At 43.3% G+C, this 21,522-nt stretch overlaps 3 protein-coding genes across 5 annotated transcripts; 1 reads left to right on the top strand and 2 right to left on the bottom strand.

Moving 5' to 3' along the window:
• Positions 1–5,737: 5,737 nt before the first annotated feature.
• LOC137788630 (carbonic anhydrase 1) lies at positions 5,738–12,493 on the bottom strand. Its single transcript, XM_068581569.1, has 7 exons — positions 12,301–12,493; positions 11,835–12,032; positions 10,099–10,217; positions 9,353–9,445; positions 9,177–9,239; positions 8,929–9,084; positions 5,738–7,281 (listed from the first exon to the last, which is right to left on the bottom strand). Exons 1-7 carry the CDS (start codon positions 12,332–12,334, stop codon positions 7,162–7,164), a joined length of 783 nt encoding a protein of 260 aa, XP_068437670.1. The 5' UTR covers positions 12,335–12,493; the 3' UTR covers positions 5,738–7,161.
• A 1,476-nt stretch (positions 12,494–13,969) lies between these two features.
• On the bottom strand, positions 13,970–15,747 carry rad51b (RAD51 paralog B). Its single transcript, XM_068582278.1, has one exon. The coding sequence runs from the start codon at positions 15,235–15,237 to the stop codon at positions 14,188–14,190; it is 1,050 nt and encodes a 349-aa protein (XP_068438379.1). The 5' UTR covers positions 15,238–15,747; the 3' UTR covers positions 13,970–14,187.
• On the top strand, positions 15,376–19,121 carry LOC137789030 (ribosomal biogenesis factor-like). 3 transcript variants are annotated; one of them, XM_068582281.1, is made up of 5 exons: positions 15,388–15,461; positions 15,671–15,760; positions 16,286–16,410; positions 16,511–16,618; positions 16,719–19,121. In XM_068582281.1, exons 3-5 carry the CDS (start codon positions 16,294–16,296, stop codon positions 16,785–16,787), a joined length of 294 nt encoding a protein of 97 aa, XP_068438382.1. In that variant the 5' UTR covers positions 15,388–15,461; positions 15,671–15,760; positions 16,286–16,293; the 3' UTR covers positions 16,788–19,121. The 3 variants fall into 3 exon arrangements, with proteins under 3 accessions (XP_068438380.1, XP_068438382.1, XP_068438381.1); XM_068582279.1 differs by lacking the exon at positions 15,671–15,760 and having other exon boundaries at positions 15,376–15,461; XM_068582280.1 differs by lacking the exon at positions 15,388–15,461 and having other exon boundaries at positions 15,485–15,760.
• The last annotated feature ends 2,401 nt before the right edge of the window (positions 19,122–21,522 follow it).

Below are 21,522 nucleotides of genomic sequence, written 5' to 3'. Positions count from 1 at the left end.
ATGCGATAAGAAAGAAAAGAGGCCACAATAGAAGATGATTAATATCGAGGCTTTCTGTTAATGGACATTTCATAAATGTTTGTGTTTGTTTTGTTTTGTTTCTCCTCGTGGGAAAGTAAATACTGTGCTTCCACTTGAATGAATATTTGCATTTTTACTTGGTGTGTTGACATATTTGGTCGTCCCCATGGGTTAACATGTGAAAACACTGCCGTTGGTGTTTGAGGCAGATGTCCTGTTATCTTGACAGCGGTGGAACTTTATACTTACGGGACGCATTTTTGATGGCTTTATTATATTGCTCAATAAACAATATCATTTCCCAAATGTTTTCCTTTAAATCCAGCTCACTGATTGGCTAACAAAGAGGTTTGATAGTCACACACTCACACAAAGTAAACACGTATAGAAAGAATCAGGCTGAGAGATTCAATGCATTTGTTTAAAAATCAATCTCATGTTTCATATTTCCAGCTTAAAGGTGTGTTTTTATTTATTATTCATTTCTCAATCAAACAAAAAGGGAGAGAGCACAATGAAGCACACTCTTGTCACACATGTCAGTGAAACACTCTCCTGGAGAAGTGGCTGTTTACATCAAATGGCAATGAAAGACCAAGTGCAGGAAATTACAGAGGAAATTCGCTGTAGAAATGTTTACGTGGAGCCATTCTTGCTCACAGCTTGAAAAATGCTTAGCGGTAAGTGGAGGGCTTCCTGAACACTTTGAACTGACGACTTCTAGACGGAGGAGTTCTGCGTCAGATATGAAATGACCACGCCCTTGATGCGGCTTTATTACTTTGCCGTTTTAAAAGGATGTTTTTCCGACAGCAGCGGCAGAGAATAGCAGGAAGCAACGTGGATCTGTAAGCTGAAGGCAGTACAGACGTCGCCTTTAAGTTCAGCTCTTGCAATTTGTCCACAATCTTCTTTCCCCGTCCTGTTTAAACTCACTTCCCTCTCCCTCCTCCCGCATCCGAGTGCTGCAAATATTTCTGATGGCCGACAGCGTCACACTGGTTCCCTCCACGAAAAGACAGAGGGATTCATCTTTTGACTCTGGGATATCGCGGAAAATAAGCCTGTAAAATAAACTTCCTGTGAATGCACAAGTTTCTAACACTTAGACGTTTCATTCAGCGAGACAATCGTCACAAATTAACGTCACTTTTGTGATTTTTTACGTCGTATAACAATACGTTTGAATGCCCAAAGCTTGTATAGACATGCATCTCATCAAAATCCCGTTAAAAAAACAATCCTTCAAGATAAGGGAACCCGAAGTGCAAACATTTTGATTTAATCTCAACGCTTTCGGACTCTATCGCTCATCTTGCCCTCGTTGACGAGTCATGGGATGCACACAAACACACCCACACAAAGTGAATCACTGGACTTCCAAGCATGGCCGGCTCCTCCTGCGAGACGTGGCCTCTCGTCAGCACGTTCGACCGAGCGACATTTCCAACCGCGGCGTTCGTCATCAGGCCTGTTCTCGACAAAGAGCACCTCCTCTAGCAGCCACGCATGATTGATCCACACCAAGTGACCCGCTCAGTGTACATATAATGGCTTCAAAAAGACGCATTCCCTTTTATAAATAACACAAATGCACTGGTTACAAAAAGCGACCAGGCCGGGATTGTCCGGACTGTGATTTGTGTCCCGGCGGCAGCTGCTGGACCCACATGTAACACAACCTGAAGGAGGTGAAACCTTCCACACAATGGGACAGCTGCGAGTGTACGAGAGCTTGTTGCCATTAGAATAGAAAACCACATCGATACCCGCCTTGTGTTGTGCTTTTGACCCGACAGGACCGTCTGACTCCACACAGACCACCAACCTCACGTTGCCCTCTAGTACAACTCGACGAGCAGTTTTACTCGTGTGCGTCGATAATCCCGGCGCGAGGGACCGTCTAGTATCTGGTGTGTTGTCCTCGATGGACGAGAAGTCCTCTGAATCCACAAAAGAAATCCATCAGAAACTTGGGCGAACTCCATTTGCTGACGAGGCTCATGGATCATGATGGAAAAAATGAAGCAACACTGCGTCTCTTCCTGTGAGTAAACGTCACCGTCCTTGACTGCAGCTTAGATTTCACCCTGTCCATCACACAGAAGTGCAACTATTGACTAAATACTGCAGAGGTGTGCATCTCGAGGACTCCCCCTCGCTCTCTCTTCTCTGGTCATGTCTCTTTAATACATGTCACCTGCTTCCACACTTGATTACGCAACAAGCCGGTCAGACGCCGGGTGTGTGGGTGGGGGAGGGAGAAGAATGTGTGACATGCTGACCGTGACTTGTCATGCGTTGATCATAGAGAATTAGCTCCACATTTGTCCAGCCTCCACTTATATTATCAATGAAATCCATTTAAGCGACGACACGCCAGCACCGTCCCTTGTATTTCACGGTTGGGGGCTCGGCGAAGTGTCGCTAATGTAAGTCTGTTACGACCTGGAGGTTTGTGACCTTGCTGCAGACCACGACCCGGCCCTGAGCTACACTCAGTTTATTAAAGCGTGTTTTTTTTTTTTTTTGAATGCTAAGGGAGCGTGGCCGCATGTGTGTTACATGATGGTAAACACCCAGCGGGGTGTTTCCTCTCGACCAGCTGTGGCAACAAACAAGAGATGAAAAGATGCAACACAAAGGCAGCACTGGTGAGATAATAGGACTGTGGAGAAAGGAAGCTGCACTGAGATGGAGACCGGGGGGATGAATGCAATCAAAGCCAGTGTTTTTTTTAAACAATCCAACATGGAGGATGCTAAAAGGACACATTTGGTTTTATTTACACCGAGCTTGGTTAGTTGAGACAGCGAATGCCATTCAAAACAACTGTTTGTTAAACCCCTCCTATGAACACCATGAAGAGGCCTGTACCGTTTATTTAGGACCCTTTTTGAAAAATTCTGGTTAAGTTAGTCGAAGATGGTGCTTCAAACCAATTTGACGTAGCATATTTAGCTCGCTAGCTACTGGTGATACAATCTGCTGGGACAGTCGTCCTTTAAAAAAACCCGCCGGGACTGAAATTCATCCGAGTTTCCAGAGTTGAACCTGCCACCTGTTATCACGGTAAGTTGCTTCTGTGCCGTGCGAGAAAAGAAAGCCGTAGAGGCGTAGCAACACACGCTAATAAGGTTAAGTGGGGTTTAGCGAACGGTCAATTAAGCCACGACGCGGCTTTCAACGTCGTCAGAGTGCTGATACGCAGCCTGCTGTGTTGTCATCAGGAGTCAGTGAGTTGAAGTGGATTTCACACGACATGACCGATCCAGCAACTCTTGGTCTTATCTTTTAAATTAGCTTTTAAACAGGATCATTCTTATGGTGGTCAGCTGAAAAGATATCTTTAACTTTTCATTTTTATGATCTATTGTGCAGTTCTTTTGTCCCCATGGTTTTGTTTGTATATTTTATGTATTTGTTTGTTTTCTACTGTTCTGTTTTGGCTATTTGTTTGGTTTGGTTGTGTTCAATGCTTTTATGGTATGGTCTCTTTTTTGTTTGCCGCCATTTTGGTTCGTCTCTATGCTTTGCAAATCTGTGAAAGCACTTTGTAAACTGTGTTTTTAAAAGTGTATTATAAATAAAGTTATTATTATTTTTAATATTTAACACGAAAGATATCTGAAGTCCGTCTGCGGCGCTTCGTCGAGCCTCTCTCGTCCGCGTCCTCGCACAGTTCACTCGTGTGCACAGCCAACGCTAAAGCTAAAGTGTGGGAACGAGACATCGCAGCAAACAAATTAAAAGCAAGGTTTTCTCCAACTGGACTGACAGATGATCTGATAGCCGGCAGTTCCTCATACTTTACTTCACGGCAAACAAAACAGACGCATCCAGCTCATTGTTGAGCAGGAGTGTTCACACCGTGACTGGTTTCACCGCAGAGGGAATCCAGACATCACTGGTTTCATCTTCTGTTGTCTCCATCTGACCTTGTGTATTGACCGGTTACACAACTGTTATCCGCTGTGGATGTCAGTGAGAGGTTTTTTTTTGGTCAAATGACACAGTTTTGGTATTGATTCAGAGTCAGACAGACATTGCAGGCGTCGATAGCTCTTATTTCTATTGATATTTTCTGCACACATTGGGTGACCGAGGGTCCACCGGGAGCAGATCCAGCTCTATTTAGAGCTCTGTGTTGTCCAGACAACTTGTCCCGTACGTATTAAGGACACACACATTCCTCCACAGAGCCTCAAGACCAGCTGACAAAACCAGCTAACACCAACCCTTCAAGCGGAGACTCAGTTGATTAAACTCCGTCTCACCTTCCCAGTCGAGGGTTTTCGCAAGAGAGGTGAGAAGTCATGCGTCGGTCGCATTTCACCGAGGAAGAAATGCCACCGCGGGTTAAGATGTTGAGTGCTGAGTGTGTGTTAGCGGCTCGTTGGGTCTTGATAGGAGGTCATCGCCCAACAGAAGCCCATTTTAATAACACATTTGCGTGGAGGAGTTTTACCCCACTTAACTCTGTCTCAGTCTGCTGTTGCAGATTATTGATTAGCTAGAAGACTCATAGTTCAGGATTAGCTAGCAGCTCTGCCCCAATGTGGGAAAAAACAACGCCCCCTTGGCTGAAGGCGCAGTACTTTGGACTGTAGGTAAGTTTTATTGTGGGAAAGTATTTTCACGAGTACTAACACAATCCGCAAACTGGAGCTACTGTTTCTCAAACCGCGACACGACTGCCAAACATATCGGTTGTTCATGCAAGAGTTTGGGCTATTCTACTTTCATTACATGTCTTTTTCCAGACTAGTGGAGATAAAAATGAATCAAATATATACTTTTAGATGTTTGAATTCACCAAAAGTTAGCATACAGACAGAAAGCAGTACAATAACAAAAAGGTATGCATAGGTCTGTATAGTAGGAGGTTAAAGCTAGCTTTGGACAGAGCCTAGCTAAGATCTTTATGCTAAGCTAAGTTAACCCTCTCCTGACCCAGCTTCCTATCTAACTGACAGAAATTGCGTGTTATCTCTCTTCTACGTTATCTTCCTGCTATAAAGTGAATAAGCTAATTTTCAAATTGTGAAATTCAAGAAAGGATCAATACTTCCTTCATCACTGCATGTGGCACACTCATAGTGTGTTGCAAAGGTGCACAGTAAGTTTGATAGCATCTAATTTATTCGTTGGTAAAGACCTCAGTGCCACCACAAGATGACATCCAGTAAGTTTAACCTCACGTCTATCTTTAGAGTCTTGTCCCTTTAGTATCACACACTATCAAGCAGGTAATGACGTTAATTTCCTCCTGTGCTCTGTCTATTTTAGTTTGAGACAATACGCTATTTAACTGTATCTGTAACTGTTTCCAATAAATAATAATCTTTTTTATGGGAAATAAGTTAAGAATTTGCTGTAGTAGTAATTTTCTCTACCTTTTGAGATAAAATAAGACCCCCAGCGAGCACAACCTACACACTTCCTCTTTGATGCATTCCTCCATTTTAAAGGTTATTTAGCTGATAAATAAATGATAAAACAGCCTAGAAGTAATACTATATAGATATAGCATACATAAAATAGTCCTTTTACAGATTGTGTCATTTGAGGTTGCGTAATCCTAGTCCTGTTGGGTTTCAGGTGTTGACACAAGGGAATAGAGTCACTGATGGGAATTTACAAAAACAGCTGACAGGTATCAGGCAATATGAAGGATTTTCTGAAATGTATACAAAGAAGCACTTGACACTTGTTAGTCATAAAATATATTTATTTCACTAGTAAAACGTCCAACTTCAGAAATAGAATGACAACACATACTCATGGGACGTCCCTAACAAAGATTGGCATAAGGCATTTTTCCTTTGTATGTTGACTACAATCTTTCTTTATGGTTTAAGAAATGCATACAGGGAGAAACACCAGCGTCTTCAGGACCTCTCGTGGTCTTTTGTTAGCTCGTCTCCTATACAGGGCCTGACAGCAGGCTGACACTATAATCGGATCCATTGGCAGCTTCTTTTCTTCCCGGTCTTCCTTGGCAGGGTAATTTATTCCTTGGCTTTGTGCGTTAGCTGCTATGGCTTCGCCCATACACGGCGACTGTGCGCTTTAAGCGTTAGCACTCGCGAAAGGGTTTTCAGAACAACCCATGGAGGGATTTCTTTTACACACATTTCATTTCATATTGCTATCAAAATGCAGCCCAGCTTTTGGTTGCAAAACATAATTTTAGGAATCACTTCAGACTTATTTTGCATAAGCTGTCAGGTAAAAAAACAAACAGAAGACACAATACTAATAAAAATACGACACAAACACATGAACGATGGAAAGGTTAGGCTTCAAAATGAGAGCAATGAGCCATTGCCATGATGTTTGGTTTCTAAGAGCAGCAGCAGCCTGTCCTCATGTCCTTTGCTGCTTTGCACTGCGTTCAAATCAATAAGCAGGTCAGTGCCTATAGGCATCATGTCTGCACGAGGCTGAGCGTGCCATGTTGTGCGAGTGTGTTTGTGTGCGTGTGTGTTTGTGCCAGAGGGGGATTTTCTGAGTCAATCGTTTGTGATGGAGGCGGCTGCAGCATTTCATTAAGCTGCTGTGATGCAGAAGCTGGCAGTCAGACAGAGATTACAGACACACTGGCAGTGTGTATGTCCAGTGTGTGTGTGTGTGAGTCTTTTTTTATCTGCACTTTACCCTCCTTACAGATGGTGATATAGTTTCATCCTCCGCCCCCCCCCGGCCTACACCGCGACTAGCTTGTGGGTTCTGCTTCCTGCTGGCACCATTTTGACTATAGCTCATCTTATTTTATTTTTCATCAAAGAAGACCTACACACACCGGTGATCTCTGAAAACATTGGCACCAGATGCTGAATCCTATAGTTAACGTGTCGCAGCCATCGCAAAGGGTTTTGTCTTCCAGAATAAAGTATGACAGGGAATCTTTGCTGGCTCATAATTTACAGAAATCATCCCAGTGCTTCATTTCATGGTTAAAATGCCCAGCAATTAAAGCAATGGGCCACAGGAATATAATGTATTTTTAAAAAAAATTGGACGGAGAGATATGTGTGCTTTGTGGCTCACTGCGAGAGGTGACTCTGACTAAAGGGAGGGGGAAGGGATAGGGCAACAGGGCCAAAAGGCTAAAAAAAAAAGGGGGGGGGTGGGGCATTACTTGAAGGAAGCACGGACAGCGCGACCCTTGAGCGGCTGGGGAGGTCGGTAGTTGTCCATCATGCAGCACTCGGCCTCGCCCTCAGCAGAGAAGAGCAGGCTGCGGAATTTGGCCATCTGTGCAAATGGAGAAGACCGTCCGGTTAGTCATTCCTGCCGACCCCCTGCGAGTGTCACTCAGCAAGCATGTCACTAGTCTCACCATCGAGGCATTGACCTTGTGTGAGGAAATGTGCTTTTTTTTGATGCTTCATCAAAAACCGGTACCCCAAACAGTGAATGCTTTCATTAACCTTCTAGCCGAGAGTCAGATGAGAAGATTGATACCACTCATGTCAGGGTACTGAATATGAAGCTACAGCTAGCAGCCGTTAGCTTAGCTTAGCTTAGCATGAAGACGGTAAACCGGAAAAACGTCAACAAAATCAGCTTCAGCTCCTCCAGAACACACCAATAAAAATGTTATTTCTATTTTGTTTCATTTGTATGAAAACAAAAGTGTAAAAACTACAAATTGTGGTTATCTACTAGTTTTAGTTTTAATGCTAAGCATAAGCTAGCCCGCTGATGGCTGATGCGACATATTTAGCGCATAGACATGAAAGTGGAATCAATATTCACATCTAACGACGGGAAAGTAAATATGTGTGTTTGGCAAACTGTGAAATTACTCAGGCACATTGTAAAAATAAAAATATCTAATTAAAAATGTTATTTAATCTATGATGACGCATTATATTCACGAGCAGGAGGTGTTTCATACGAAAACAAATATCTTTAGGGAAAGCAACAGCTGTTTATATTATTTATTCTGAGATAAGATAACAGGCTGCTGCCAGTAAGCTCCATATTTACCGCACCGACAGGAAAGAGGTATCGATCATCTTACCGAACTCGCAAGACAACAAATAAGCTCAAAGAGTCGAAAGTCAAGAGGAACCAGTCACCTGCTACAGCAAAGTGTCAGATGACCTATTTTAAGGGATTTATCATTAACTCTGGCTAATGAATTAGTCCATTGTAGTGGACGAATTCACTGCCGTGAGAGAATAATTCAATGATGTAGTATTTATTACCTGATGAGAAACCATTAACTAATTGCATGTACTACTTTGTATGAATGACTTCTTTGTCATTATCTGCTCGACCTGCCTTATATAGCGCCAAGTCTAAAGGTTGTGTCAACACGTCTCACATGTTTACCCTTGAGACACCTTCTCGCCGCCGTGAAATAAACATTTCAGCAGGCCGCTGTTCATTCTCACTCGGCCTAAAGACTCCAACCACGAGGACGAGCCGGCCCAGAAGAGGCTGTTTAGTTTAGATTAGCGGGCGGTTGTAAGTCAAATATCCATTTCCGTGCTTGGATTAAGGGTACTTTTAGGAGTAAATACTTAGCAAATGCAGGTATGATGTCTGCTGCGGTGACTCAAGATGAAACCCCCCATTGACTGAAGCTACAGTACAGAATGATGCGTGTGTGTGGCGGACATTTGCTTGTTGACACCCACACACTGAAACAGAAAATGCTGTGGAAGGGAAACCGCATCTGTGTGAACTCTCGTTCGCCCTCGTTCTCTCGCTGTCTTTTTCTTTTCTTTTCTCCTTCTCATATTGAAAGTGCCGTATTGGCTTCCTTCCCATCACAGAGGTTTCTTCTCCATTCAGCCTCGCAGCTAATCTGAACAATTAGGCCCTTGATTTAGAGCCCAGAGTAAGAGAGGATTTCTATTCTGGATCCAAGGCCCTCTGCTATCTGTGTACCTGCTCGCTGCTGACGCTGATTGGCTCTTTGCAGACAATCCAGGTGACGCTCTCCAGCAGAGGGGGTGTGGTCAGGGAGCCGTCGTAGGTCCAGTAATCTAGGCAACCAGGGAGCAAGGTTGAAGGGTCAAAGTCAGCGAAGGTGGTCTGCTTGCCCTGAAAAAACGTAAAGAAAGTGAAGAAACACGTCAGTGAAAATGGGCATGAATGTAAATTGTTGGTGAATATGTGTTTTTTTAGATACATACTTTGGCCTTGATGGTGCTAAAGGTGTCAAGGACCTTCTGGAGATTGGCGTTTGAATCACCAATCTGGAAAAACAAAGAAGAATTCACATGAAGTTAACTAAGCAAACAGGACTGCGCGTCGCAATCGGCACTGTGTCGATTACGGTATTGATCGACGTGCCGCCATCACGACTGACCTGCAGGAAAACTCCGACGACAGCGAGCCCATCAGACTTGCTGGCAGCCTCACCGAAACTTGCGTATTTGGTGTTCCAGTGCACCAGATGGAGCTGGGAAGGAATGAAACAGATGAATACAAAATAATCCCCTCAGAAGTCGTTTTATTTTGGATTTAGAAACGTGGAAATCCTGTAATGATCTCGTAACCTTAAGCGCAATATTTTATAATCTATGTAGAAAAGCAGATTGGTTGAGGTTTATTTAGCTTGAAAAAGCCTTTTTGGTCAACATGAGGGTGAGGATGGATGCAGTGTGTCATGGTGCAAGACAACAACTACGTGCGACACGCTGCATTCAATTGTTAACAGTTTACTTATGCAAAACTTCTAGGTTTAATTGCTTTATTGGTTGAGTTAGAATTCAAGATAAAATTCAAATTCAAATAACAAAAAAAAAATAATAGAGAAAAAAAAATAATTTAAAATTTAACAAAAAAAAATTAAATTAAATTAAATTAAACAAATGTTTAAAAAATTTAAAAAAATAAATAAATAAATAAAAATAATAAAAAATAAAAATAAAATAGAGCTCAATTTAAATATATTCATTTGAATGGAAGTTAGTGATAAATACAAAAGTACAATACAAAATGTGTCTTCTTGGGCTGGACTACAGGATTTATTTTTAATACCAAACTCAGATCTGCCCTTTTCATCTCCTTGCTACTACATATCAACCTCATCATGGCTCTGTGGATCCGTACCTCAGCTGGATACGTGGTCCCGTGCACGGTGTGCTCGGAGCCCTTGTCGTTGGAGGCGCCCCAGTGGAAATGAAACTGCTTGAGCCGGTAGGTCCCTGAGATGGGCCCTTCTTTCAGAGCTGCAGGACAAAGCACACATCACCGTCAGTTCAACCCACAATGAACGCGACTGTTAAGTCCTAATGACACTGTTTTTTTACTCATACTTTCGAAATAGAAAACATGAGCAACAGGTTAAAAAGACAAATAAGATATATATACATATAAACACATTTTACATAAACACGTGTCAATGTTACAGACTTCCTTTTTCTTCATGAAAGCAGACTTACTTCCTGTTGTTTAAGCTCTGGTCAGATACATTCAGCCCTAAATGATGTATTGTTACATAATGTATCTATTTGCAGTGTACAAAGATAGCAGATAATCTTGTATATTGTTGTTTTTTCTGCTGCTTTGTTCTAAATACACGCACTGTCCTCTCCAAACAGGATATTTGCTTCTCGGCGGTCAGCCTCAAATGATAAGAAAGTGCAGAACTGATTATCAAGACGTCTGAGGGTGTGCTGGAGTTTAAAAGATTCATGGAAAATATTAATAAAGAGTCTGAGCTGTTCATCATTTCCACTGTGCACACATGATGCATGACAATGACGTGCAGACTTCTTGTATTTAGAGGGACAGGGAGGAGAATAAAGCCATGAAATACTAAGGGAGAATTAAGAGGCTCGATATACCTCATCTGGCTCTTATTCTTAGCAAAAGGGCTTTTGTGCTTTTCATCTTGATGCACTATCTATGATGTGTTGGTTATGTAACTCTATTCTTCGTGATCCTTTATCAGATCAGCTGAAGGACAACCAATCCAAAAAAAAATCCTCCAAATCTAAAATCCCTTTTCGGGTCTTTTTTCTGAAATAAAATCGAAATGCAATAGACAAAGAGGAGAAATGATAAAACGCGTCTCTGTATGGTAATTCACTCCCACGCATATTTAGCACATCCACAGTCAACCAAGACGTTTGTTTTCACAGTAACCTTCGTTTCTTCTGTTTTTCCGCTTTTGACCTCTTAGCTGCAGAAAAGAGTCCGCGTGGGAAAGGACTGCTCGGGGTTACATTACCAATTCAATTACTATCTGCATGCTTTGTGCTCGGCCTTTGAATGGAGCACCTGCAGCCTCACGGCCCAAATTACGTTTCATTAAAAATAAAAAAAACACGTTTAAAAAATAAAATGAATAAAACATAAATATCCGTCTGTTTGATCATCATTGTGAAATCACTGTCGGTGCATGTGGAAAAAACGGGTGCGCATTAACTACCCATATGCATATTAACAACATTTACATGCTTGACCTTTACAGTCTTCCAGGTGGACAGCACACAGAAGCAGAGCTGCTGGTAACACAGTAGCGCATTGAACCTGAATGCCGCATTTTGCAGATTACTGCATCCCATAAATCCTCGTGAGGACATTGATTGTCTTTGTTTGCAAACCGAACCCCTTAAAGCTCCTCCATTGCATCTAAAAAAACCTCGCGATAATAATTGTAACTACATTAAATATTGCATTTTCCTGCAGGCTGACACGAGACGAATAAAAATTGGAAATGCAGTAAAAAAAAAAAAAAAGGTCTTTTCTCCAGCTTGAGATCATCACAGAGCGCTGAATCAGATTGCGCAGCGTTGATATATCAAGTGAGGGTGTTCATACAATATTAATGACACACTAACTTGAGCTGTCGGTGTCATCGGCGAAGGTCACTTGGAAGGAATGTCCGTTGTTGAGGATTTCGAGGCAGTTGGACGGGTCGTACTTCAGCTGCAGCGGCTTCAGCGCCGCGTCGAACGCTGCAGCGCCGGGTACGATGTCAATGGGAGACTGGCGGGGTCCATTGGCAATAGGGAAGTTATCAGCCCATTTGTCTGGTCCTAAAAGAAATGACACAAATGTTATGATTAGAGTATTCGTCTTGACATATGAGGGTTTTAATGACACAGATTGGGGATGAGTGATGCGCTAAAAGGACGCGCGTAAAAATATGCAGAATAAAGACACACACAAAAATCTCTGCGGTGGCCGGGTTCTTCCCCAGTGTTTCCATTCATTGTCTTCCTTTTTGGTATGACTGGCTTTAACAGCCCTCAGCAATGCCATTGCAGCTTTATAGACTGTATATACGCGCAACGCGCGCCTCACCGTTGTTCGCTGCGTATCCCCAAGCGTGAGCCATGCTTATGGTATGGTTTGGATCTACGTGTATCAGAGCTGTAAATTCCCTAAAGCGAGTCGTCCCCTGTGCGCAGAGCAGCCAGTGTCCTCCACCTGACAGCTGCAGACCTTATATAGGGTCCCCAGTGAGCGGTGTGTGTGTGGGGGTGTGTGTCGGGCTGGTGTTAGCCACATGATGTCCGCGCAATGACCGGGAGGAGTTTAGATGCGCCGCAGCGTTGCAACACTGTGGATCAATGAGGATCTCTCTCTCTCTCTCTCTCTCTCTCTCTCTCTCTCTCTCTCTCTCTCTCTCTCCCCCCCTCTCCCACTCCCCTCTCTCTCTCTCTGCCGTGGTGAAGTCCTCACTAGCGACAGATGAGCTGGATGGTATTCCTCGCGTAACATTCCCAGCGCGCTCTCGCCTCTCATCTCGGGTTTAATTTACGTGTCATGTCAGGATATAACGGAATTACGCGACAGCGCGCAGCCATGTGTCACCTTCAAAACCTGAACGGTGGCTACAGCTGCGGACAGAAGGGCTGTGGAAATATAATGTAACGACGCAAAGACATAAAAGTGCATATATGTGACAAGTCAAAGTTATTATAGCGTATCAGTACGCGCAGGTGCAATAGTTGGATCACCGAGGGGAAACACGAGATCAGTGTGAAATCATCTTAACATAGAAATAAAACGGTGTAACAATTAAAACAATGTACGAGTTCAGTTGTTATTTGCTATCATACACACATGGTAATACAATATGTATATATTTTGTGTTTGGAACATAGGTTTCGTTTACTGATTGTCACATTATAATCACATATCCCACTATATGCAACAGGTATTGAGATTTAAAACTGATTAAGAAGGATTGCATTGTCTTGTTGAGGAACCTTTGCATCCTTCTATCGATGACGTCGCTTCTCACGTTATAATTGGCAGTGTGTTTGCGTCCTGGTGGCCAGCAGCTCTGCGTGCGTCGACAGCTCCGTTTATTGGCACGTCGTACAGTAATGAACCCAGCTGTGGCGGTGTGGTGGCGCCACCTGCTGTTGGCCGATGAGACTTTTCCTTTGCTTTCATTTTCCCTCTCCCACCACGCAGTTTTGACTGATACATTCTGTGATATATTTATTTCACGATATTTAAAGAGTTGCATTCCAGCTAGAAATGTATCCGTGTACATTTACTCAAGTACAATTTTGAGGTACTTCATTGAATTACTTCACTACATTTGTCTAACAGCTTTTTACTTTACTGGACATAATGAGCGTAACTTGCAACATTTAAGTGATGAACACAATTACAATCCAATAATTTGACATAAAATAAGAAATAGGAGAACCAGAATCAGGACTGAACAGGACAGGCTGTCAGACCCCGCTGCAGTAAAATGAGACGTTTTTGTAAAGGGAACCTGGTGCTTGGGCACTACCGTATTTGTCCAAAAGGGCACCAAGTATTTCTACGCTGTTGAAATACTTTTGCTTACATCTAAGTACTTCTTACAGCTCTGAATATGGCAACCGGTTGATTTGACAAACAATGTGGTGCCAAACAGTGTAGCAGATCTAAAACTGTTTTCGTTACTTGAAATCAGATATTCAGAGTATATTATATAAAATGCATTGTGAGGCTGTATTTCCCTGGATATTTATACAGGAAGAAGTTCCCTCAATTAATTTTTTTTTTTAAATAAAGGTGTTTTATGACATACAACTGGCAACAGTCTGTGATGAGTGAGGATGCAACAAGTCATGCGAAAGGAAGTATTGACTTTAATAAAATAACTCTCACACACACAAACACACACACAAACACACACACACACACGCACACGCACACACACTCTCCAGTCCACAGGTTTAGTCAGAACTCCGTCTGCACCCTGATTTGCTGCAGGCCTGGATCTGTGCCCTCGTACAGGAACCCCTGACTGTCCTCTCCATCCATACAGATCCCCTGCTTCTCGACGGTGTAGTTCAGCACCGCAAACGGAGCCACGGGCGACTTGGCGATCAGCATCTGTCTCTGCCGGGCGTCCGCGTACTGCACGATCAGACGCGTGTTGACGCTGTGGCTCCACGTGTTCCCCAGAGCCGCCGTCACGAACCCGGCGTCCGCCGCCGCCGACCCTCGACCCCCGGCGTGCGTCGTGACCTGGTTGGTGAGGACCACGGGTATGTTGAACTGGTGGGCCAGGTACTTGAGGGCGGAGGCCTCGCGGCCCAGCATGTCGCTGCGGTGCAGCAGGTTGCGGGGCAACGTCGTGTCGAACTCCTTCCTCACCACCGAGGCCACGGAGTCCAGGATGACGAGGCCCGCTCCGGTTGAGATGATGTTCTCCTCTAGTCTGTCCAGCCTGTCGAGGACATTCTGACAGGTGAGCTCCCTGAAGAGGTGCACCCGCCCGGCCATCTGCAGGACCCTCTCCTCCTCGGGGCCGAAGTGGTCTGGGAAGCGGCTCTGCGCGATCTCCACCAGCCTCTCGGCGGAGAAGGCGGCCTCGGTGTCTATGTAGATCACGGCGCTGTCCAGGCCGCCCAGGCTCTTCGGCAGAGTGGCCAAGACGCTCAGCATCAGACACACCTGCGTCTTCCCACAGCCCGAGGGCCCCGTCACCTCGGTGAGGGCCCCGCGGGGCAGGCCGCCCCTCAGCAGCCTGTCCAGAGCCGGCAACGACGTGGAGAAGCAGGAGTGTTGCCTCCACAGCTCCAGGGCCGTGGTGACAGGCGGTGCCACGGCTCTGCTCACCGTCCGCAGCAGCTCGGAGGCCCGCCGGTAGCTCAGCCCCGCGGCGTTCATCACCTCCACGGCGGTCAGCGACAACAGGTCCTTGCAACTTTCTACCCGGTGTCGCTTTAATTGCTCGCACATCTCGTCTGAAACGCCGGCTCGCTTCAGTTTCCTCGTCGCCATGTCGGCGTCTTTATCGCCGCTCTCATTCGTCAACTGTTTCACCACGACCACGACCGTAAAACCCGTCGCCCGGCGTCGTGTTCTTCTCGACTCTTCGCCATCTTTTGACAACAGCAACAGTCGTCGCACGCTGATGACGTAGGAGGAAGTGGACGTTCGCAGCAGCGCTCGATAGCACGTGAGGATATCAACAGCAGCGAGCAGCTTCTGAATTACTAAATACGGTATGTATTTAAAGTATTTACGGCTAAATAGTAAAGCTATAAACACCGTTTTATATTCAGTTTGTTAAAGACAACGACATTTAGGAAAAGTAATCAATTTCGTGAGGAAATTACAAAAATATCTTACGCGATACATGTACAGTGTTTGCAACTAACTGGCAACGAGATATTAATATACGTTAAGAGTAATTCAAATGTTACTCCACCAGGAAAGATACGTGCTTCGTCTATTTTGTTACCTAGATATTAGCAACTGCGGTCAAGTGAGCCGTCATCCGCCAAGTGAGCCTGGTGTTACGGTATGGTGGTCTACGGTGGCTTTGTTAGCACAAAAAGCATTCAAACGTAATTTCCCAATATTCCAATATTCAAACTGCTATAAAAACAGATCCTTAAATTTGGAAAGTAAAATTACAACGCAGTCTTGTTCATGCTGACCTCTGCTATGCACATGTACATGGCCATGAAATCTTACTGTACAGTTTTGGAGAAATGTGACTTCAAAGTCAGCTTACATGTAATAATGATATTCATAACTTCACAACTTCACTTCAAAAAAACATATCCTTAAATTTGTAAAGTAAAGTTACAACGCAGTCTTGTTCAGACTGACCCCTGCTAGTTCCATGTGTATGGCCTTGAAATTTATTATTATTGCATTTTTGTACATTCCTCTCCTACGATCCACTTGACTGTATTTTGTAAAGATAATCATAATATTTCTCTCCATTTTCTTTAGTTTCCTTTCACGTAATTCACATTATATGTTCATTTACAAGTCTAAGAGGTTTATTATCACAAGCTAACTGGTGTTCTCTCCTCAGGTGGTAACATGGGGAAGAATAAACAGAAGGGGAGTAAACAGAAGAACGTCTTTGCCGTGTCGAGCAAACACATGAAGCACAAGAACAAGACCAAAGCGAAACCTGTCACGACAACGCTCAAACACGTACCATCTCCTTTCTGTATTTTAATTTCCTGCATGTATTTTATATTCTCATTTGTATGTAGTGTTTGTTGGAGCCAATTGTAATGTGTTTGCTTCACAGATGAAGGCAGTGAAGAATGAGAAAGTGGAGAACCTCAATCAAATCTTCACAGAAGTCCAGAGGGACGTCACGAGTATTTCCAAGTCTGTCGCCCCCGAAACAAAGAAGGTAAACGTCTGTGAAATGTCAAGAATTCAAACTTATGTTTGTCACCCAGCATCTGAATCCTCTTGACGGAAGTGATGTGAATATTTATTGTGTTCTTCAGGTCGTCAGAGAGCCGCCAAAGGAACCTGTAAACGTCGACAACGCCGCTCAACTCTTCTCTCAACTCTAACGGACGATGAACCAAGTCGTCAAGTCTGAGGACAAACACAGCGAGGGCTGTTTGTGCTGCGCGTCTCTCCGTGTTGGACACGCGAAATAATGAAGTCAGCTCACGTTCACGTCAAAATGAGGACGCGGATGAGCAGAAAGTTTATCGAGGTTACAGTCATTGCATTATAGAAAAACCTTGATTTAATGCAAAGAAATGGAATGAAAAGACTTGAGCTCGGTGTCCGTTTTGATGTTTCAGCAACAAAAAGAGATTGTTTTATTGTTATTAATACATATTATTTTATGTCGACATGTTTGCTTTCTCTGGGCTGATGCTAAGCTAATGCGTATTTTACTATACTGTGTATATATTTCTCTTTGATTAATTGACTGTTTTAGAAAATACCAATTATAAATAAAAACCAACAGGACAAAACAATATTCTGTTAACTATCATATATATATTAGAAAAACATCTTTAAAACTTCAAATTTTAACAACTAGATTCAAATCATTTTTGGCATCTTTTGCTTGGAAAATGGCTGAAATTATTAATCAATTCACACTATAGTTGCTTATTAATTTTCTAACTAATTGTTTTCTCTCTACTTTCTCTTCTAAGGAGTTGATCTGGTGCCGTGTGTTTCATCCTCTTGGATAAGGATGCAATTAAAAGGCAAACATCAAGAGAATGAAATAACCACGTGCACTTTATCATATCCTCTGAGTTTTTTTACATAACTTTTTCACAAAGCAGATCAAGGCTTCACACCTTTTTATTTTCATGCTTTTCATGCTCTGGATTTTCTGTAAATGAAGTCACAAAGGAGATCCCTGTGACGGCTGTTTGAAGTGACGCTTCAAAGAGTTTTGTCCTCGTGGAAATCATGAAAACGTCACGCAGAAGTTTACAAAACCCAGAATTAAAATGAGAACTTCCCAAACATAATTAAAAAGTAAAACGTAGAAGGCCGTGTTTGTTTCAGGGAGGAGTTTATTGAACTCCTTTTCAGGTTGTAGTTTGTGGAGAACCACATTGCCTCGTGTTTCTGTTATCCCGTGCACCGCTGCATGTACGAGCCATCGATTTCAAGGCTTCACACTGTCATTTCTATTAGGACTGCACCTGAAAATGAAGTATGGATTTTTTTCGGCTCCACCTGCGAGCAGCGGGCCGACATCAGCACGCTGCTGCTGCTGCTGCTGCTGCTGCTGCTGCTGCTTCCTGTCTGTAGCGACCTGACCATCAGAGGTCACGTCTGCACCAGAGCCCAGCAGATTGCTTATCTTCATGCAACCTGTGAGTCGGGCGGTCGATACATGTGGAGCAAAGTGGCTGCAGGAGGTGAGCCAGTAAACAAAGCAAAGCATCACATAAATACATTAAGAGGGAGATTCTCAAGGTGGAGATGTGCTATGTTCTCCAGCGGAGGCTGATTTTAAGATGATACGACCAACTTGTTCGCAAACTGTTGTGTATTTTGTGTAATCCTGTAATTTCCCCACTGAGGGACTAATGAAGGATTATCTCATCTCGTATCCATCCATCCATCCATTCATCCACAAAATTAAGAAAGCGGCTCAGCAGAAAACATTCTGTTGAGTGGATGCAGCGCCCCCTGTTGGGCAATAATAATATAATATGTGACACTTTAGCTGCTAAATGCTCTATATGTTCACCAGCTAGTTGCTAACTGTCTGCTAAACAGCTGCTTGTTGTGCGTGAAATCAACGCTGACGACGGGGAACCAACACATCAAAGCTGTGGCGCATAAAACCCAAACTATGAGCTGAAAGACGCTAAATCGCCACGTTAAGCTCTGAGTTTCCCACAATGACCGAGCCCTTTCACTTCAAAAGTAGCCATTGGATCGTGTGTTGATATGAACATATGGAGTTAGAGCAGCTGCAGAGGTTCACACTAAAAGTAAAGCCCCTTTGGCGTCAATAAAAAGTTTCCAAAATAAGGCGGCAGCCGATGAAACGATTTGGCCCTGAAATGCATCCGACCCGTGCCTCCAGGGCCGAGACGCTCGTTCCTAATGGCGAGGGAAAGACTTTCAGTTGGAGAGTGTGTGTAGCAGATGCAGCATTAAGGTGTCCGGCTCCCTGCTGCGATGCAGATGGCTTCCTCCCTCCGGGGATATCATGCACACGTTGAATGTTGAATGTGATGCACTTGTCACATGGTTGGTGGTTGGATCCGAGGCGAGGTGTCGCTGTGTTTGTGTGTTCCTCAGCCAAAGAGTGATGTTAGTCATTTGTGTCGCCGTTAGCCGTGCGCGTTGCATTAAAAACACATTCCTTTGATCCAACCTCAAACTTCAAAAGCATTGATTATCTAAGAAATGTCAATGAGGGACAACCAAACTAATGATGCTATATATATTTTTTTCTTTTTTTTTTTTTTTACAGATAATTGATTTTCAGAAATTACATTCATAATTAAAAATGTCATCATGAGGAAAAATCCCCCCCACGCTCCTTCGATTGGACTTTATTTGGCGGCAGCTGAATTTGCCGTAATCAAAAGTGACGTTTTAGACAACCACCAGAGGAGGAAATGCCCACAAGATGGTGCTCTGGGACGGGCTTATCAATATGCATGTTGACAAGCGAGGAAGTGGAGAGAGTGTGTGTGTGTGTGTGTGAGTGTGTGTGTGTGGGTCCCTGAATGCCAATAAGAAGCTGAAGGCCTATTCGCAGTATGCCATTCTCACCACACAGCTGGGTTTTTCTCTCTGACAGGACGAGCAGCAAAAGGTTACGCCACCTGCACTTCTCCCTGTGACAGAAATAAGAATCACTGCGTTTGTCTGTGCAAGAGAGACACTGTGTGTGTGTGTGTGTGTGTGTGTGTGTGTGTGTTTGCCCATGCAGACTCGCTCTCCACAGCCATTTGGGGTCTCTGCAGACATCAGCGTGCAGCCTCGCTGCTGACGTTCTCCTCTCTGAACTTCTTTCTATTTCACTTTTTGGAGTGGATGCAATCGGCGGCAAGGACATGGTCATCTTTAATGCTTTAATGAAATGTGCTTTTGAATGATTAATGCTTTTCTGAAGGCTCCGTCTTGTCAAAAGAATCCACGGTGAACTATTCAAAGCATACGCTGCCTTGACTTTGAACAAAATGTGAAATTATGGTTTTTAAAGGTCAATTATATATTTTTTAGTCGGGATAAAATGTGAAAAGCGATCTTGACACGGCTATGAAACAACTTGAACGTGTCACATCCGATAAATCTGCCTGAATACGATGTATGTTATACACTCTTAACATTTAATTTAATGAAACGTATTATAATTAAATAAATGGATGCCCTTTTTCCTCCAGTATTCTCCCCTTTAATGTCTTTGAAGCTCTTTTGCCAACAAGTTCGACGGCCAAGATTCAAGCGATGCTTCAAGTTCGCTCTTCAGACCAGAGTCCAGTGGCGCGACGGGCTAAAGATTCCCCTCACGCGCTCATGCCTGCAGACTTATCTCGTGTGAATCTGTAGATTCTGCTTCAATCTTCAGTCTTGAAGTCGGGGGTTCTTTCGGGCCGCTGCTTCCCTCAGTGTGGTTTCCTCCCTCCGTCCCTCCGAAGGTCAAATCAAACCCATGTGGTATTTTTCCACAGACGCATACAGCATCCCATGACTGACTTATCTTCCTCGTGTTGGACCTGAAAAGGTTTCACACACGGCTCCTGATCCCGATCCGCAATCCAAACTCAAGCCCTTTAGCAGGAAATTCAAGATTCCAGATGTTTTTACTGTCATACGCACCAGATTACAGACAGTTAATCTGCACAATGAAAAGATTATTTTGCTCGGTCCTCTTACACATAATTACAATAAACCTAAGGTAAAAAATAAATTAAATAATAAGGCGGAACATATAAAATACATAACAGTATTGCACAAAAGTATGATATAGTATTGCTATGATAAAATATGATAAGATAATTCTTTATTAGTCCCTCAGTGGGGAAATTACAGGATTACAGCAGCACGGCTCACAAGTAAATACAGATTTAAAAAATCAAGTAATTTAAATAAACAGAACGGTAATAAAACAAAATAAAAAATTAACAGTAAAAGAATATTAAATATACAAATAATAAAAATGCGCATGAAGTACTTAAACGTACTTGATAATAGTATTGCTATGATAAATATGATAAAATATAGTAATATTGCTCATTGTATCTTTATACACTATGCATTGCTACACCTTTGCTACAACATTGCTCCATCTTTGCTACAACATTGCTACAACATTGCTACACCTTTGCTACAACATTGCTACACCTTTGCTACATCATTGCTACATCTTTGCTCCCTTTATTGAATAAATCAAGCTTTTGTTCTCATTTTTCAAGCACAGTTGTGATTACTGTTATAGTGCGGCTCTTAACACCGGGGTAAAGGTGAAACGTCTTGATTAAGGGCCCCTCACTGAGTTAAAGTATTCAAGTGCCAGCCACAATTAGCATCGTCTGAATTATCTTAACGCAGACGTGGAACGCTGATTTGCTGTTCTTTTCCCCGTCTCCTCCGTCCTTAAAACCACAGAAAAGGTGGCACGCTGCCGTCTTTGCATCAAGGTCACAGAATAAAACAGAAGTTTAGAAAACTACAGATCCGTGTGTCTCCTGGATGTTTGCCTGGAGGGCGAAAACAAACCAGAAACTTCCGTTAGCTTGAGAGATTTGCTGTTTTAAATCTGGTGATGCTACATTTGACTTTGTTTTAGAGGTGAGAAGACGC

Source organism: Clinocottus analis, unplaced genomic scaffold (assembly GCF_023055335.1).
Source record: "Clinocottus analis isolate CAN_PGR_092001 unplaced genomic scaffold, fCliAna1.0.p SCAF_18, whole genome shotgun sequence".
NCBI lineage: Eukaryota > Metazoa > Chordata > Actinopteri > Perciformes > Cottidae > Clinocottus > Clinocottus analis.
This window is presented reverse-complemented; position numbering and strand designations above follow the sequence as displayed.

Bases quoted from the DNA above. Each gene is read 5' to 3' on its own strand.
- rad51b (XM_068582278.1), bottom strand. From the start codon at position 15,237: ATGGCGACGAGGAAACTGAAGCGAGCCGGCGTTTCAGACGAGATGTGC.
- LOC137788630 (XM_068581569.1), bottom strand. From the start codon at position 12,334: ATGGCTCACGCTTGGGGATACGCAGCGAACAACG. The intron at 9,446-10,098 runs GTACGGATCCAC...ATTCCTTCCCAG, and splicing joins GGACCACGTATCCAGCTGAG to CTCCATCTGGTGCACTGGAA. The intron at 9,240-9,352 runs GTCAGTCGTGAT...TTGTTTTTCCAG, and splicing joins TCGTCGGAGTTTTCCTGCAG to ATTGGTGATTCAAACGCCAA.
- LOC137789030 (XM_068582279.1), top strand. From the start codon at position 16,294: ATGGGGAAGAATAAACAGAAGGGGAGTAAACAGAAGAACGTCTTTGCC. The intron at 16,411-16,510 runs GTACCATCTCCT...TTTGCTTCACAG, and splicing joins TCACGACAACGCTCAAACAC to ATGAAGGCAGTGAAGAATGA. The intron at 16,619-16,718 runs GTAAACGTCTGT...TGTGTTCTTCAG, and splicing joins TCGCCCCCGAAACAAAGAAG to GTCGTCAGAGAGCCGCCAAA.